We start from the raw sequence: 16,068 nt of genomic DNA, 5'->3' as shown, positions 1-16,068 counted from the left end.
TATATATGTTGAATACTATATTTTGAAGGGCCGTAAATTTTAATTTAAACTCTTTAAATTAAATAAAAAAAAATTAATTTAAAGAGTTTAAATTAAAATTTACGGCCCTTCAAAATATAGTATTCAACATTCTCCACACACTATATCGAAACTGAGTCCCTTATTTATTTACTATAGAATGGAAATATGGTGTATATTTATTTTATATATTTATTTAATACCTCATAATATAATATATATAATTAATATGCTATATTACAACTCTTAAAAAATAGAAATTTCAGATACTCTGCCGAAATATAACTTATGAAAAGTATATATTATTTTTAGTTAAGTTGTATATAAAAAAAAAAAAAAAAAAAAAAAAAAATATATATATATATATATATATATATATAAAAAAGTTAAATTAGAAAAAAAAAATATAAATTTTTTTATTAAATATATATAATAATATTCTTAATTAAACAAAAATAAATATATACAGAAATCAAGAAACATCTATTCTTCATAAATAAAACATACATGTATAAAAATTCTACTCAACTTCAGATAAATTATATAATTTACACTTTCAGCTCGTCTAATTTTGAACACAATTCGATTTAAAGCTGACACGTAAAATTTTGTGGCCAACTAGCACTATGCAAAATGCCCGTTATCAGGTAAAGTCAAGTGGGTGCGTGAGTGTCTGTGCGAGTGTGTGTGTGTGTGGGGCTGCGTAGTTAAGTGTAGGCGGAACAAAGTTGATACAAGCAATAGATAAGCAGACATAAATCACTTGGGTTACCTGAGCGAGTGAAAGACCGCACTTAGCCGCCTAGCTCACTAGCCAGGGTTGACTTGCTGCTGATGTTTTGGCCAGAAACTGTTAATCAACTGCAAACATGACTTGAGCAAATTATGCAAGCGTATAGCGCCCTGGCCAAAGGGCCCCGTTTGCAGGCGGGGGCCCGTCAATAAAGGGCTACCAGGCTGAATGTGAGCATTGTATTAAATATTTGCCAACGGGCAGTTAATGAAAATCGCTGGTGGTTTTGCGGCTGCTGGGTCAAAGACCAATCAATCAATATTATATTACATGATTTATATTGCCCCCCTCAGCTCGGTGCGATTTCAATCGAACTCAATTGCCACAAATTGCGGCACACATCAAGTAAATGCAATTATGTAAAAATTGCATTTTATTTGATTTTCGATTTAAGCCAGAAAATTGGCTTATGCAAATTTATGTTAGTCAATTACATAAATTCAAATTGATGCAATGCCAAACATCTTTTGGCCTAACGAAGCCGTGACACTTGGCTTGGCAAATGCATCAAGTAATGTTGTTGTTATTAACACTTTAGGCTGAAACGGGTCTCCATACACATTTGGCCTTTGAGCTCACAAATATCAAATTACAAATATGTAATGGAGTTATAGAGAGATCTATTTGCTCAATTGAGAATGGCCTTAAGACAGACGTACGTGCAGACAGCTTTATTGACACAATTGCTGTTGCTTATTGAGAAAATGTAAACTTTATACCGATAGCCTTCTGTACCCCATTACTGCCTCTGTCTCTGTCTCTCTCTCTCTCTCTGTCTCTCTCTCTCTCTCTCTCTCTCTCTCTTTATCGAGAAAAATTAGGCATTTTAGAGTCAACTGATCTCACCCTTTCCGCCCTCCATTAGTATTCTTCTCTCTTTGTCTCAATGTCTTTCTCTATCTTTCATTCACTTAATCTTCTATGATTCTTTTCCCTTTCTGCCTCTATCTCTTTGTCTCTCTCTCTCTCTCTCTCTCTCTCTCTCTCTCTCTCTCTCTCTCTCTCTCTCTCTCCTCCTCCTCCTATTACTCATTCCCCTTATGCTTGTAGCACTAGACATTTTCAATCAAACGTGCTGCCTTCTATTCCTTCCTTTGAACTGGGACCTAAAATTTCATTCCCATTTTCATGATGAAATTTCAAATTGCATAATGTAATTAATATTACTTATTATTATTACTTACTTATTACTTATTATTAATATTACATATATGTATATAAAAAGAGTTCCACTCGCATAATCGAGTGCATATTATAAAAGTTCATTAACTCTGTTTGCTTACATGCATAAATTCCTCAAACATGTAGAGCGCTAAGCTCTCAAAAGCCAAATTACTTAAATGGTTGAAATTGTAAATGAAAATATAAATAATTATGCAGTTGAGCTATTGATACACGTATCTGTCCATTTGCCATGCGGAGCTTATTACAGTCGCGCTGTGGATCTATATGTTGTATATGTCTCGTATATTTTGTAATTTTGTTTTCAATTATCAAAAATACTGTTGCTCTTGCTGTTGGACCTGCTGCGAGGCGCGATTCGAACAATATTATGCATTTGCGGAAAATGCATTTCGAATTGCAATCGCGCTTCATTTACAATTAATATTGGCAGCATTTCGATGGTATTTGGGGTATTTCGAGGAGCGTGCGCCACCTACGTAATTTCCAAATATTTGTCTGTCTGTAATATAATCAGCGCGATGGGCGGTAATGGACTGGCGAAGTGCACTTAAGGGGCGAGAAGAGCTACAATATAAATATATTTTGATAATTTAAATAGCGAATGCGGTGCGCAGCATCCGCTAATTGAAGTGTCAGTTTGGCTCACGTTGCGTATACGCAATGCTCATTCGCTGTTATCATTGAAATGGGCTAAGAGAGGTAATATTGAAATGGTTTAGTCAGTCGTAATGTGTGCAGCAGCAGGTGCATCGAGCATGTTGTTTAATGAAATGCCAAAATCATTCGCTTTCAAGCTCCATGCGAATGATTGTAATTAAATTGCAATGCGGATTTCATTTTTGTTTTTTTTTTTGTTTCTTTGTCACAGAGTCTAAATATTTGTCACACGCGTTGCTCCTCTGTAACCTATATAAACACATTTAAATATTCGTTGCTAGTTGTGACAGTGATTAATGTTTAGCAAATGTATTGCCTTTCAAATATTTATGTGCCGCATTCGCATTCGCTATTCGCAACGATGCGTAATTTACAACGAATGCATTACATTAAGTATACGCAACGTTGCACAGCATCTATGTGATGCACAACACACACACACCCACAACACACACTGCATTGACTCGTTGTTGGCCAATATTTGACCAGAATTGTTGTTACCTTTTTGTTGATTTGCATTTTGTCCGCATTTCAAATGCAATTTGCGTCCAGCTAAGATCATCAGACCCATCTAGCAGTTGCCTATGGGCAACTAATTGTCGCTTTCACATGCAAGGCCTAATTGCCAGTTGCTTCGAGCTGTCAGTCAAACATTTTGGCAACTTCTCATACATAAATGCTAGCTGCTAACTTTTGGGAATCTTTGCTATGCCATCAACTGTCACAACTGATGAATTTTCAGCTGATGTCGAGAGACGAATTTACGAAAGACGAGCCGCAAATGATATTGTGCGAAAACATTTAATCGAAATATAGCGAAATGCAAACTAAATGTTCAATTTAATTTTTATTAATGCAGTTATATTAAATATATATTTTAAAAATCCTACTATTTTACGTAATTTTTAATTTGTATGTAAACTATAATATTCAGCTACTTTATTTTTTAATTTGTGAACTATTTTATAAAGTATTAAATACAATATATTTTATAAGCTTTTAATTAACAACAGACAGTATATTTAATCATATTATTATTTGGCAATTGATTTATTAATATTACCTTGTATTTTCAATTTATATCTATAATTTATTGAATTATTATATAAATTATTTCTTTTTATTTTAAAGCGTTGACAACGCAAATATTAAATATGCTTTCGAAAAAATATTTGCAAATGACTTTATGAAAAGAAATTTGTCAAATTTATTGACTTATTGTTTACTTTGGCATGAAACAATAATTTTTTGGTCATATTTAGTCCATAAATATTGAGGCGAAAGCCATATGATTTATTTTTGTATTTATGTGCGTCAATCCAAATTGAGTCAAACAAACGAGAGCTAATAATTGAGTTTTTCTATGCTTGTTCATTCTCTTTCCCGCTCCTCCTCTCTCTTTATCTATCTCTCTTGATTATTTATTGCTCGTTTAAGGCTATAAATGAGTACATTTATCATTCATCTGCTGCTCTTTTTGTTTATTCTTTTTTTTTTTTTTTTTGTGTTTAGTTTGTCTCTTTGGCAGTTGGCCCAGTTGAATTTGCTTAGATTTATCTTTATAAAAAAGTACTTGTATTGCCATGGCCGACCAATTTGTCTCGTTCATTTGATGAATGTCGCAGTGGTTTCTGGACTATCTAGCATTAAATTTTTGTTTGCTGTGTGCACACAGACTGTACACAAAATAATTCCTTTTACCAACGATTTCTGTGTAGTAGAGTACTCTGTGGCAAGTGCCAAGTGGCAAGTGGCAAGTGGCAAGCGGCAAGCGGCAAGTGGCGTTAGGCAAGCATCGAAGCTGCCAAAGACAGCATCGCACTTGGACCAAACAAACTTGTTTACACATTTTTGGTTGCTCAATTTCTAATGTCAACAGGCAAGCCAACAACACACCAGACAGCACACACACACACACTCACACATACACGCATACAATCACATACACCCTTACCCTTGCCAGCAAAAGTTGTTTGTCCTTGTTGTCCTTGGATAGTTGCTGACATAACTGGCGCAGCTCCTCTGCATTCATGGCCACACTCAAGCCGAACGAGCTGGCAACGCTGTTGCTAAACATTTTTATGCTCGCCATCCATTGAAAGTGCGACTTAAGGTGAGGTATATTGGTTATGAGTGAGTCTATGTAACAGCCATACATTGTAAAGCCGCCAAAGTGAGAGCTATTTACATCTTCGCCCGTCTTTGTATTGTGGGAAGGAAAAATATTCTATTTAACGAGTATGAAGACTAATTGCCATGCGTTCATAAATTGTGCTCTATGATGCTACAGATATTTATAGTAACAATGATAAAGAATATGGCATAGCACATCATTAAAATTGTGGCCTTGGCTTCACTGTCAATGCTTCAGACTGTTCGACTAATTTTGGCCAACTCGGTTGCTACGGCATCTATTTGGCTTCCCTTCATACCCATTCTCTTATTCATACCAGACAACAAAAGAGGTTCCTTTCCTGCCCACCTTTAGCTAGATGTCGACAAAAGAAAAAAAAAAAAAATATATATATATATATACATATATGTACTGTCTGCATTCTCCGATTGATGTCATAACGAAACTTAGTCGGAATTTTGGTCTAATTTGCTAAGTTGAACTCGTGTCGATTCTAATCAAACAACTGTATTATATATATTTGTATTATATATATTTATATTTAACAAATGGCAAATCTTAGTGAATAGTAAACATCTTCAGCTGCTATCGATTAATTAAATAATTTCTATATATTTATCTACAAAATTCCTACACTTGTTTAATCAGAATTTACCACATACCGAGAATTACTGTAATTATATTGTATATTTCCAGCTCTGTCCTCTCTGCCATCTTAACTTCTAGTCGAATACCCCTGACCAGAGTAAACTTGTCTTCCTTGTTTGTTTTGCACAGTTTTCATAATATTTTCTTCTTTTTTTTTTTTTTTTGGGCTGCGGCTTTCTTTGCATAGCGACAATTTCTTTGCGTTGGAGCCTAATTTTGCATGAAAAATTTTTTGTGCATGAATTTTGCTATGGCTTAAAGTGTTTGCTATGCAGTAGCCTGAGATATTGAATAATTTAATGAGCACAGTCAATTGGCAATTTCGATCTACCGGCTTAAAAGTCAATTGTGAAAATCATTCGTTGTCCATTTGATTGAATCAAGCAATTCCATATCGGATTTCAGTGGCTCTGCATACAGGTTTTATATTTCAATTTCGCAGCCTTCGGCGTATGCAAATGAGCTGCATAGCTCCTTTGCCGATTTCTGTGGACTGCTGCGAAGCTAATCCATTGCAATGATGACGTTTAGTGGCTCAAGCGACAGTTGTTAAATTTTTATGCGCCATAAAAAGGCCCCAACCAAGTCACTCGCTGTCTCTCTCTCTCTCTCTCTCTTACACACTCTTTCTTTCTCTCGCTCTATCCAGCTCTTTTTTGCCTGCACTGTAGCTATCTAGCTTTATCTATGCTTCTTAGCTATTCCTTCGTGAAAGTCTGTACTAATTTCAGCTTAATTCCATTTTGAACAGAATTTTGTAATTTTTTTTTTCAGCTGGTTTTTATGACCCACAATTTGCCAGACTTGCTTGCATCTTCGCTGTATGTATGTATGTATGTGTGTGTATGTGTGTGTGTGTGTGTGTGTATGTGTGTGTGAGTTTGGCCTGCATTAATATGGAAATTTCAGTGCGTGAGTCTCTCTTTAGCAATTTCATTCAATTAGAGTGTGGAGCATGACCTGCCTTTTATGCCCTATCGTATTTGCTTGTGCCTTGGCTTATTTCAAATTATGTTTGGCTATGCGGAAATTTTTGGACAAAGCCCAAGGCACATCAATTTTAATCATAGCCATTGGAACGTGCTTTGCATGCGCAAATAGTAATTGCCTACAAGGACACACAAACGCTCGAGTGTGGGAGGGGATGGCGGTTGGGGGAGGCCTTCAGCATATCAGGCGAGAAACTTTGCAGCCACGCACAACACTTGGCCGAAAGAGTCAAAAGGCGACGCAGTAAATCAAAGCTAAGCCCAAAACGTTGATGGCCAGTCAGTGTCAGTTAAACACACACTTGGCGCCTTTTGCACACACAAACACACACACACACACACACATACATAGGCAGTCGAGTCCAGACACCTTGTGTTGCAGCTGCGTGCGAACTTTGAACTTGCAACACTGGACAGCTTAACCCGTTTAATGCCCTTATCTGCTTTCGCATTTCACTTGAATGCATTTGCGGAGCTTGGCTCGAGTTTTGCGCATTTCGCCAGGCCTTGACTTGGGTTGGCTTTGCGCTTTGGCACTGCCTTTTGGCATCTAGTGCAGCTTTGGCTGGCCGATGCAGGCCGACAGCCACGAGGCCAGGCAGGCTCTTTCTATAAATCCCTTGTCTATAAGCTGGCAAAAGGCTTTTGGTCATCTAGCCTGTTTGGCCACTGCAAAGGCTCAATCGATGGCGTGCTTTAAGCTTAAAGTACACAACACACACACACACACAGAGAGACACCCGTTGACTCTGATCCCTTTGTCAGGCTTTAAGGCTCAGCCGCACAAAAAAAGAAGCAGACATGGAGAGCTGGCTTTAGACACGCCGCCTTCTGCTCCTTTGCCTGTCGCAATTTGTCGAGTCACTTTATACTATTTCATTTCATTCTGCACGCTCACTACTCAAATTTGTCATTAGGCATCGCTCATTCCAGTGCCGCCAACTGCTGCTCCATTACCTTACTATGACTTCCTGGACTAAAAACTTACTGGTTGGTTGCCTTTGAACAATGCGCTGGCAGCTAATCCTTTCGAGTTATTATATAGCTGCAACATAGTTATGGTTTTGCCTGACGAACTTTCAGACCAGACCCGCTGCCGTTCGTTAAGCCGCTTACCGTCTGCTGCTCGCAGCGACAATGTCTCCGCTCTGAATGAGCAGCTCAGTTTCAGCAATTGACTTTTTTGTGCTCACTTTAAGATTTATTGTTTGCCAGCCAGTTGACATTGACATTTCAAATGAAAACTTACACAGATGGTTGCCTTTATTATTTATATGGCTAATGCAATATATGACAAGCAGCTTAGCGCATAAGTTATTTGCCACGGTTCGGTCTAATAAGCAGCTTGCGAGCAATAATACTTTATCAAAATAACTCATACGCCGCATGGAACGACGCGACTCTAAGAATTTTCGCCAAACTTGCACAGATGACAGCTACATTTTCCAAGAAAACTGAGCTCGAAATGCCTTATATTGTGTTGCTATAACAAAGCTGCCCAGGAAACTCTTAGTTGTCTGATAATCAATAGCATTTCAATTCCGAGAACCTAATTGTGCACATTTATATAAGCTGTGCATAAATGCTGCTCATCAGCTCTGCATATATTGTGTGTATATACAAGTCACGAAACTATACATACATATATAGCTGTTAGTCGTCATAGCATCTCATGAATCGAGATTCATATCAGCTTTGATATTATGAATCTCAGCATAAAGCATCAATCATCATCAAGCACACATAATCAATCAAACAAGCAGCCAAGAGTTAGTCATGTGTAACTAGGTATGTGTGTATGAGTGCAGGAGTGTGTATATGTACATATGTGTATATATTCAAATTTTAATAAATCAAAGTAATGCATATTTTTTATATATTTTTTTAGTCAAATAATAGTAGAGTAGAGTCTTTAGATTTTCAAAATTTTTATTTTCTTTTATGAGAAAAATACAAAAAAATTTTCTCTATTTTATGCATACATATTAGCTCTTTAACTAATTTTAATAATGTCTTCTTTCTATTCAAATGCTGACAGCACTGTAAGAAATATACACACACACACAGTTAAAAGGACACATAAATATTTATTTTAACCGCATTGAATTTGGCAATATGTCAGAATGCGGTTTTCTGGCCAGTAAACTTTGCCTGAAAGTTCAAAGAGCTGCTGCGCTGCATAAATAAGTTGCGAAAGGCGGAGTGCTTCAAAAATGGTCCCGCCTGCCTGCCTGCCCGCCTGCCCGCCCACAAAGTTGTGCGCCAAGTAAACATGTGTTGTAATGAGTTATTGCTTTCTTTGCGCGCTCCACTCGGGCCGCTGCCCAACATCACGAAAATCAATAGCCGCCAAGCGTGGCTGCTGTTGCCAAGTTGAACTCGTTATTTTCCACAGTCCATGCCAATTGCAATGCACTTTGTGTGTCTCTCCCTCTCTCTCTCTCTCTCTGTGTGAGTGTGTGTGTGTATGTGAGTGTGTGCATGCATTTTTTGTATAGTATGGGCGCCTGTACTAATCGTGGCATATCAGTTACGCAGCGCACGTTGCCATTTTGTCATGCGCGGCCATTTTTTTCCACTTTTGCGGCAGGTTGCATCTGCTTATTGCCACATAAATCCGGCAATATGCAAGCCAGAGCCACTGCAGTTGCTCCTTTGTTTCTCCCTCTCTCTCTCCCCCCCTTTCTCCCCCTCTTTCTCTTACTCTTCCTCTGTGCACACTGTCAGAGAGTCACGTGTTTCATCTTTGCCGTAATATAAGTGCCAGACTTTTGTCTATGGAGCCAGCTGCATGAGCTATGCTGTCATTTAACGCCTTTTCGAACTTTTGAAGCGGCACAAAAAAAGTATAAAAACAATATACATAAATGGTTTCCGTCATAAATTTTGCGCTAAAGGGGGCCAAGAATACGGCTAGAGCTCAATATATGTATGTATATGAATATATATATATTCGAGTAAGACTTTGCACGTTTCGTGTGAAAAATCGTTTAAAATTCAATTTGCCAAAGTCGCCAAATGTGCGAAGCATTTGTCAAAAGCCAGCGTGGCACAGTGGAACAAAGTTAAATGAAAAATTAAGTGAAAATATGGAAAATATATATATATATATATATATATATATATATATATATATATATATATATATATATATTTAAAAACATCAAGGGAAAGAGAAGCAAATGAAAATAACCGTAAAGAAAACTTTTTTTAGGTTCATAAATATTCGCATGAAGACTTTAAAAACATATTTATAAATTTATAAAAATTTTATTTATTTATATTTTGTAAATTTATAATAAAAATTTTAATGTTTCTTTTTCTTTTTATATATTTATATTTATTTTATTTTATATATTTTATATTTTCAATCTGCTTTAATTATTCTCATAAGCATAACTATATATTTAATTCAAAGAAAAATCAAAAAATATAATCTAGTTTTATTATTTGGAGTTTTATAAAAATTGCAGGCAGCTTATTGTATATTTATATTCATCAATAAAAGGGACTATTAAATATTTATACAGATATTCACTGCATTACCAAATTTTCCAGCTATTCTGTTTTAACTAAACCATCCGGTTCTAGTTCCACTATTCACAAACTAAGTGCTATGGAAAATAAATGAAAAATAGTAGTACCGCCTAGCACACACCAACATACACACACACACACACCAACGCACCCATAGACCGCTGCGTGACAGACTGTCGCATAGATCAACGGGATGACGTCGACACGGAAGTTGCCTTAGAATTTCCGCTTGTCTCGCTGTCAGCTTCATTGCCGTATCATCCCAGCCGAATGTCTCTGGCATTCATGACATTTAGGTTCATCTTCCTCTTCATCTTCTTCTTCGCCTTCAACATCATCATCATCGGCATTGTGCACATCATCATCGCTTGTCGCCGTCAACGTCGCCTGTTTGTCGCCTGTCAGCCGTTCACCCAGATGTCTAACGATTTGATGGCAAATGAGTTGCCAAAATAGTTGCGTTTTATGGTTAAATTTGTTGTAGGTAAATGAGTTTTCACAGTTATTTTGTTGTTGATTTGCATACCGCGTACAAAATAAATATGAGGGTAGCTGTAAACACTAAATTGCGAAGGTGTCAAGTAAAATTGTTGACTTTATGGCATTATATTCAGATGAATAGTCAAGACTTTGAGTTTGAGTTTATAAAGGGAAACAGGTGGTAAGAAGGAAAATGACTTATATACAGTAAATCATTAAACAAAATTTTAAAACTCTTCAATTGTATTTTATTTCCAAATTATTTAAAAACCATATATATATATATTGTTTAAAAAAAATCTTTAATTATAATATTTTATATAAACAGTCAATGAGTAGCTAAAAATATTTATATATAGATCACCACAATTTTTATATGTTTAGTATTAATTTATATTCGGTTTTAAAGAAAAAAGAATATAAAGCTAATAAAATAGTCTATGAATGCTTGTATATATATATATATATACATATTAAACAAAAAACAAAAAAAAACAAAAAAAAAACGAACAATTAATAGATTGATCAAATATCTCTTTACCTATACATACAAACAAAATTTAATGCATTCCTATACATTTTTTCATTAAATATAGAGGCCTATTTATATTCTATTTTATATTAATATAAAAAAATATATATAAAAATACTATGCATACGTTCATATAAATAATACAAAATTCATATATATATATATATATATATATATATATATATATATATATATATATATATATATATATATATATATATAATCCTATATATCAGTAGGCCTAATCAACCAACCCCATTTTAATAAATGAAATGAAATTCATTTATATATTCTTATATATCAGTAGGCCTAATCTAGAGTATCTCTCAGTGCAACCCCATTTAAATAACCGCTTTCGTTGTTGTTTTTTGGTTTTCGGCAATGTTTGCGCTATTTGTGCCGCATTTCGGCTGTTTTTCCACAACTTAATTTTCCGCACTTTTGTTTGGCGTTTTTGGAAAAAACATTTGCATACTATATCCCTGGCTGACGCTTGTCTGTGTGCCGCATTTCAGTTTGGTGCTTTGCATTTTGCATTTTGCATTTCTACTATGCAAATGCGCGAGTTTTGTGATTAAATTTGCAGTTTATAGCGACATTTTCGACAAGTTTTGCATAAGCAACGCCCACAATAAACACCCATACGACAACCACGCCCACGCCCACGCCGCCTCTCGCGCGACCACCCTCTGCTCCTCATACCCTGTGGCAACTCACTAATTGAAATTGCTTTTGCGAAAAGCATTTAGCGTGCCACAAAGATGTCGATGACGATGCTGATGCTGATGATGATGATCATGATCATGATGATGAAAATGTTAGTGCTGAGAATGACGATGTCGCTGTTGATGCGGTTCTAGCCCACAGCTCTAGGCATCAAATTAACTCATTATAAAATTTTGGGTCCTCTGCGAAACGAGCAACTTGTCGAAATCTATCGTCTCCTCCTGTCTGGCGTCTAGTGAGTCCCTTGGCAAAAATTTTATAGTTTAGCGTAGCTGCAAATTGAAAATGTTGAAGCCCTGAAACATTGCCCCCAACTAACGACCCAACTGAAAAACTAACGAACATGTTAAATGGCTGTGTAAACAGTTTAGACAGTCGGCCGGTATACGGCGCACAGCTACAAACTGCTCCACTTATTACAAGTAATTGCCACAGGCGACACATTGTCTTGCCATCAATCTGTACCGCAATCTGTCTGCGATGCGTAGCGATGCGATGCGATGCCGGCATTAGTTTTTAATTACACGTAATTCAACTGGTAACTGCGTTCGACATTTCGCTGCGCTGGCAAATTTATCACAAAGGAAATGTGATTGACGTCAAGCCCTTGGCTTGTGTAATGTGCCACGAAATGAAAGGATGCACACACACACGCACACGCACGCACATGCACATGCCATAGCAGTTTATTGCAATAAAATCCATCAATAACTTGGCAAGTGAAGCAGCTTTGAAAATCAAAGCGAAAGCAAAGCGGGAATTAGTCAAGTGTATCAACTATATCAAGGGATTCCGTAAGTGAGTCAGTTAGTTTGATTCCCAACAGGATGCACTTTACTATCAATCAATGCCGGCTGAGTTCAATAAGCCAGCTGGCACGTTAACCTAAAGTTGAATATTTGGGTAAAATTTAACTTAAGCAGATTGAGAAAGTTTGTCGTATTTTGTATTACAAATGTTATCCCTCAATCAATAGATTTGAGAAAGTTGTAGTATATAAGTCCAGATGTTTTTCTTTTCTTTTGTATTACAAATCTTGATTTTAGTCCACAATCAATAAATTGGTATCAGCCATTTGCATAGTTTCCATTTCACTGCCCTTTGCATAAAAAATAGTCCCGATTTTTAAAAAACTTTTATTTTTGTATAAAATTTTACATTTGCACTCAAGCCCCTCTCTTAAACCCTTTTGCGATACACATCATAAGAGCCATTTCAATTTGGTATGCTTTTACTTAAATATACATATATACATATACATACATGCATATGTATTTCAGAACGCGCCAGCCTGCACCCTTGGAGATTCTGTGATAAAACATTGTTCATGTCAGGGGTAAGTGCTCATGCCATTGCCCTACTTCTTCTAGTATTTCGATGATAATATTTACACACTGAACATATGATGCCCTTTTGCTTTATATATCTCATGATGACAACGAAGGGAGCAATTCAATAAAGCATTTTAATGGGGTTGTCAGTTAAGGTTTTATAACTAAAAATCTATGTTCAAATTATTCTTTGAATATTTGCAGTATGTAAATTGAAATTTCTTAACGCCTCTCAAAGTCTAAACGTATGAGTATTATGTCTAGATAATGTGAAATAAATATAAGTGTTTTTCACTAGTATTCATAATTAGTACAAGAACATCCTTGGGTGAGTGAGTTTTTGTTTTAATTATGGGTCGGGTAACTTCAAGAGAGAAAGAGAGAGAAAACCGTTGCTCAAAGTTTTTAGGACCCAGTGGTTGTTGCTCTGAAGCCTTCCTCGTTCCATATTTACTACTTGAACGAGCTAAATATCACTCCAAGCGAGAGAGGGAGATAAATATAGCTGTTGCTGAACGTAGTGCAGGAAATTGTTGAATGAGACAGAGATTTTAATGGACGAAAAGAATGCAACTGGAAAGAGACAGGCTAAAGAAGAACACCAAGCTGAGTATTTGTTTTTGGGTTTGGGAAATCATTTAATTATACACACTTATTTACTTATTTTATCAGCTGTAAAACTTGCTTATATAATTTCATATCTTTTGACTTTCTTTTAAATCTAATAAATAAATGATTTTAATTTTTCATTATTAGATTAATACAGACCCTCATTATGAGCTTCTGGCGATGCTTCATTGCATGATAACCTTTGAGCTATGGTGAAACCCAGTCTGCAAAGTTGTCAAAAACTATGGGAGCAACTCTAGGTTGTTGGCATTTTCAGAAATTCATTAAGAAACTTTTCGAGCAGAAATTTGAGACTTACAGAGAAGTATTTCACATCTTTGAACAGCTCATCGCAGCCTTCAAATATATTACATTAAATAAGCGGATATCTATTTGCAACAGCAACTGAGAGCGGAGCCTAATGAAAAAAGTTGCTCCACACGCCCAGCTGAAAAGGCCAACAGGCAACAGGAGCTGACGCGAGTATCAGTTGTGACAGCAGCTCATGAAACTGACAGTGCTGAAAAGTGTATGGAAAACTGGGGATGTCACTGCTCCAAAAACTTTCGCTCAGCTCGCGCAGCACTTTAATGTGCAGCACACGAAATCAATAGTCATTTGGAATGAGGGCGAAAACTAAGGCTAAGCAGCCCCTGAATTTATTTGCCGTCTAGGAAATGGTTGCAGTAAAAATTGTTAGTGACTGGCGACGGTGGTTGCAGCCACCGTCTAGTGGCGCCACAAAGCTGCGTCGCCATTTGTCTGCCAAAATGGGCGACTACAAAAACCAAAAGTGGCACAAGATGAAGAAGATACTGAGCCAAGAGATGCCCTCTAGGAAAATGGAGGGATTTGGCAAAGTCTACAATAAAATGAACTTAAATTTAAATGTTTGAAATTGCAAATCATACCTTGACTATGCAGAGTCGTGAGAATATAAACAATACATCCACTATGCCAGCTAATGTCACGTTATGTATGGGAAAATTAACATAAAACATAAATATCTCACCAACAAAAATTAAAAAATAAATAAATAAATCATTATTAATTTTCAAATCATATAAATTAAAAGAAAAATGCTAAATAATCTAGGCTATACATATTTTCCTGTAGCTTCTTAGATATCAGCCCCATATGCTCTCGAGTCCAGGGTATACAATAGAAAATTCCGCACATTTTTCGTAGCCAACATTTCCTCAGGGCATGACCTAGAAAAATAAGTAACTTGAGCTACGGCAAGGCGAATTGCGGGCAACTTAATAAGTAGCAGGAGGCTGGCTGGTGTCTGACCCGGTGGCATGCCGCATGTGGCATAAACCATGTGCGCTTGTGGTCATAATGAATTGATTTATTTCCATTCACTGCATATTTTTGATTTTTTTTTTTTTTCTTAGTTCATAATTAGTTGCAGCTTGTTTGCAAATTGATTGAGCATCCAGTTGATTGGAAGCTCATTCATTTATGTCTTCGGGGTAGCTCGTCTTTCGCAATGCCCGCATTATCTATCAATAATTTAATTAATTTTCATTTGGCTCAATTTGCAAATAAATATAAGCACGTAAGATGCCAATGTGTGTGTGTGTGTGTGTACGTGACATACAAATTAAAATAAATGGCATCATTGAAATGCAAATAAATATTAATTAGGATTATATTAACAATTGAGCTGTATTAAATACGAATGGGAATAAAATTCTATTTCGAATAAATGCAACTTTGCTTTAAGTACTTTAAATGAAATGCAATAGAAATAAGATACCAAATAGAAATTGAAGATACAAATTATTATTATTAATAATTATTATTAAATCAATGCAACATGACCAACATAGCAAAAAAAAATATTTTCATCTATTATCTAATTGAAATTTTTCGATTTGTTATGCTCCAATAGGCAGCTCATCAAATTCCTGTGGTCTCTTTTTGGAATTACCATTTAAATTGGCTTAAATATTGCTGAAGTATTTTTCATAATTTATAATAGTTTTTAGCTTTTGTGTTTGTTTTATTTTTATAGCAATCGAGCTCAATTGAATGTTCTTAATTAAATAAATATTGATGCTGCGCAATACTAAGTCATTATTTTAACAGTTAAATACTTGAATCAAAATCTAAGTTACTTTAATTGCATGCGTACAAGCATAAATATTAATTTAATTATTTATTAATTAATTAAATTTTTTAAACATATACAATATTCTATAAAACAATATCTACAGAAATATCTTTTTATAAAATATTTATATTTTATAAAAATTAATAAAGAATTAAAATAATATTTATACTTGTGCGCAATTAAGGAAAAAAATAAAATTCAATTAGTTAATTGAATTACTTACACTAACTTTAACTCATCTCACTTAAGGCAAAACTTTTCTATTTTCTAGATATTTGGCATATTTTTACTGTTATTTTTGTATTTTCAC

At 35.5% G+C, this 16,068-nt stretch overlaps 1 protein-coding gene across 3 annotated transcripts in view; it reads right to left on the bottom strand.

The window, feature by feature from the left end:
• Positions 1-16,068, bottom strand: part of fipi (factor of interpulse interval) — a 92,465-nt gene that overhangs the window by 24,452 nt on the left and 51,945 nt on the right. For 2 of the 3 annotated variants that reach the window (XM_089466321.1, XM_089466322.1), the window contains 2 exons: positions 14,742-14,850; positions 14,551-14,600 (listed from right to left, as the gene is read on the bottom strand). The exons of the other annotated variant lie outside the window; for it this stretch is intronic. In XM_089466321.1, coding sequence (XP_089322447.1) covers positions 14,551-14,600; positions 14,742-14,850 — 159 coding nt within the window. The remainder of the gene's footprint in view (positions 1-14,550; positions 14,601-14,741; positions 14,851-16,068) is intronic. 3 annotated transcript variants of the gene reach the window in all.

This window comes from Drosophila arizonae, chromosome 3 (assembly GCF_054131065.1).
Source record: "Drosophila arizonae isolate 15081-1271.41 chromosome 3, UAZ_ARI_1.0, whole genome shotgun sequence".
NCBI lineage: Eukaryota > Metazoa > Arthropoda > Insecta > Diptera > Drosophilidae > Drosophila > Drosophila arizonae.
Note: the sequence above shows the minus strand (reverse complement) of the source record. Positions and strands in the feature narration are given on the sequence as shown.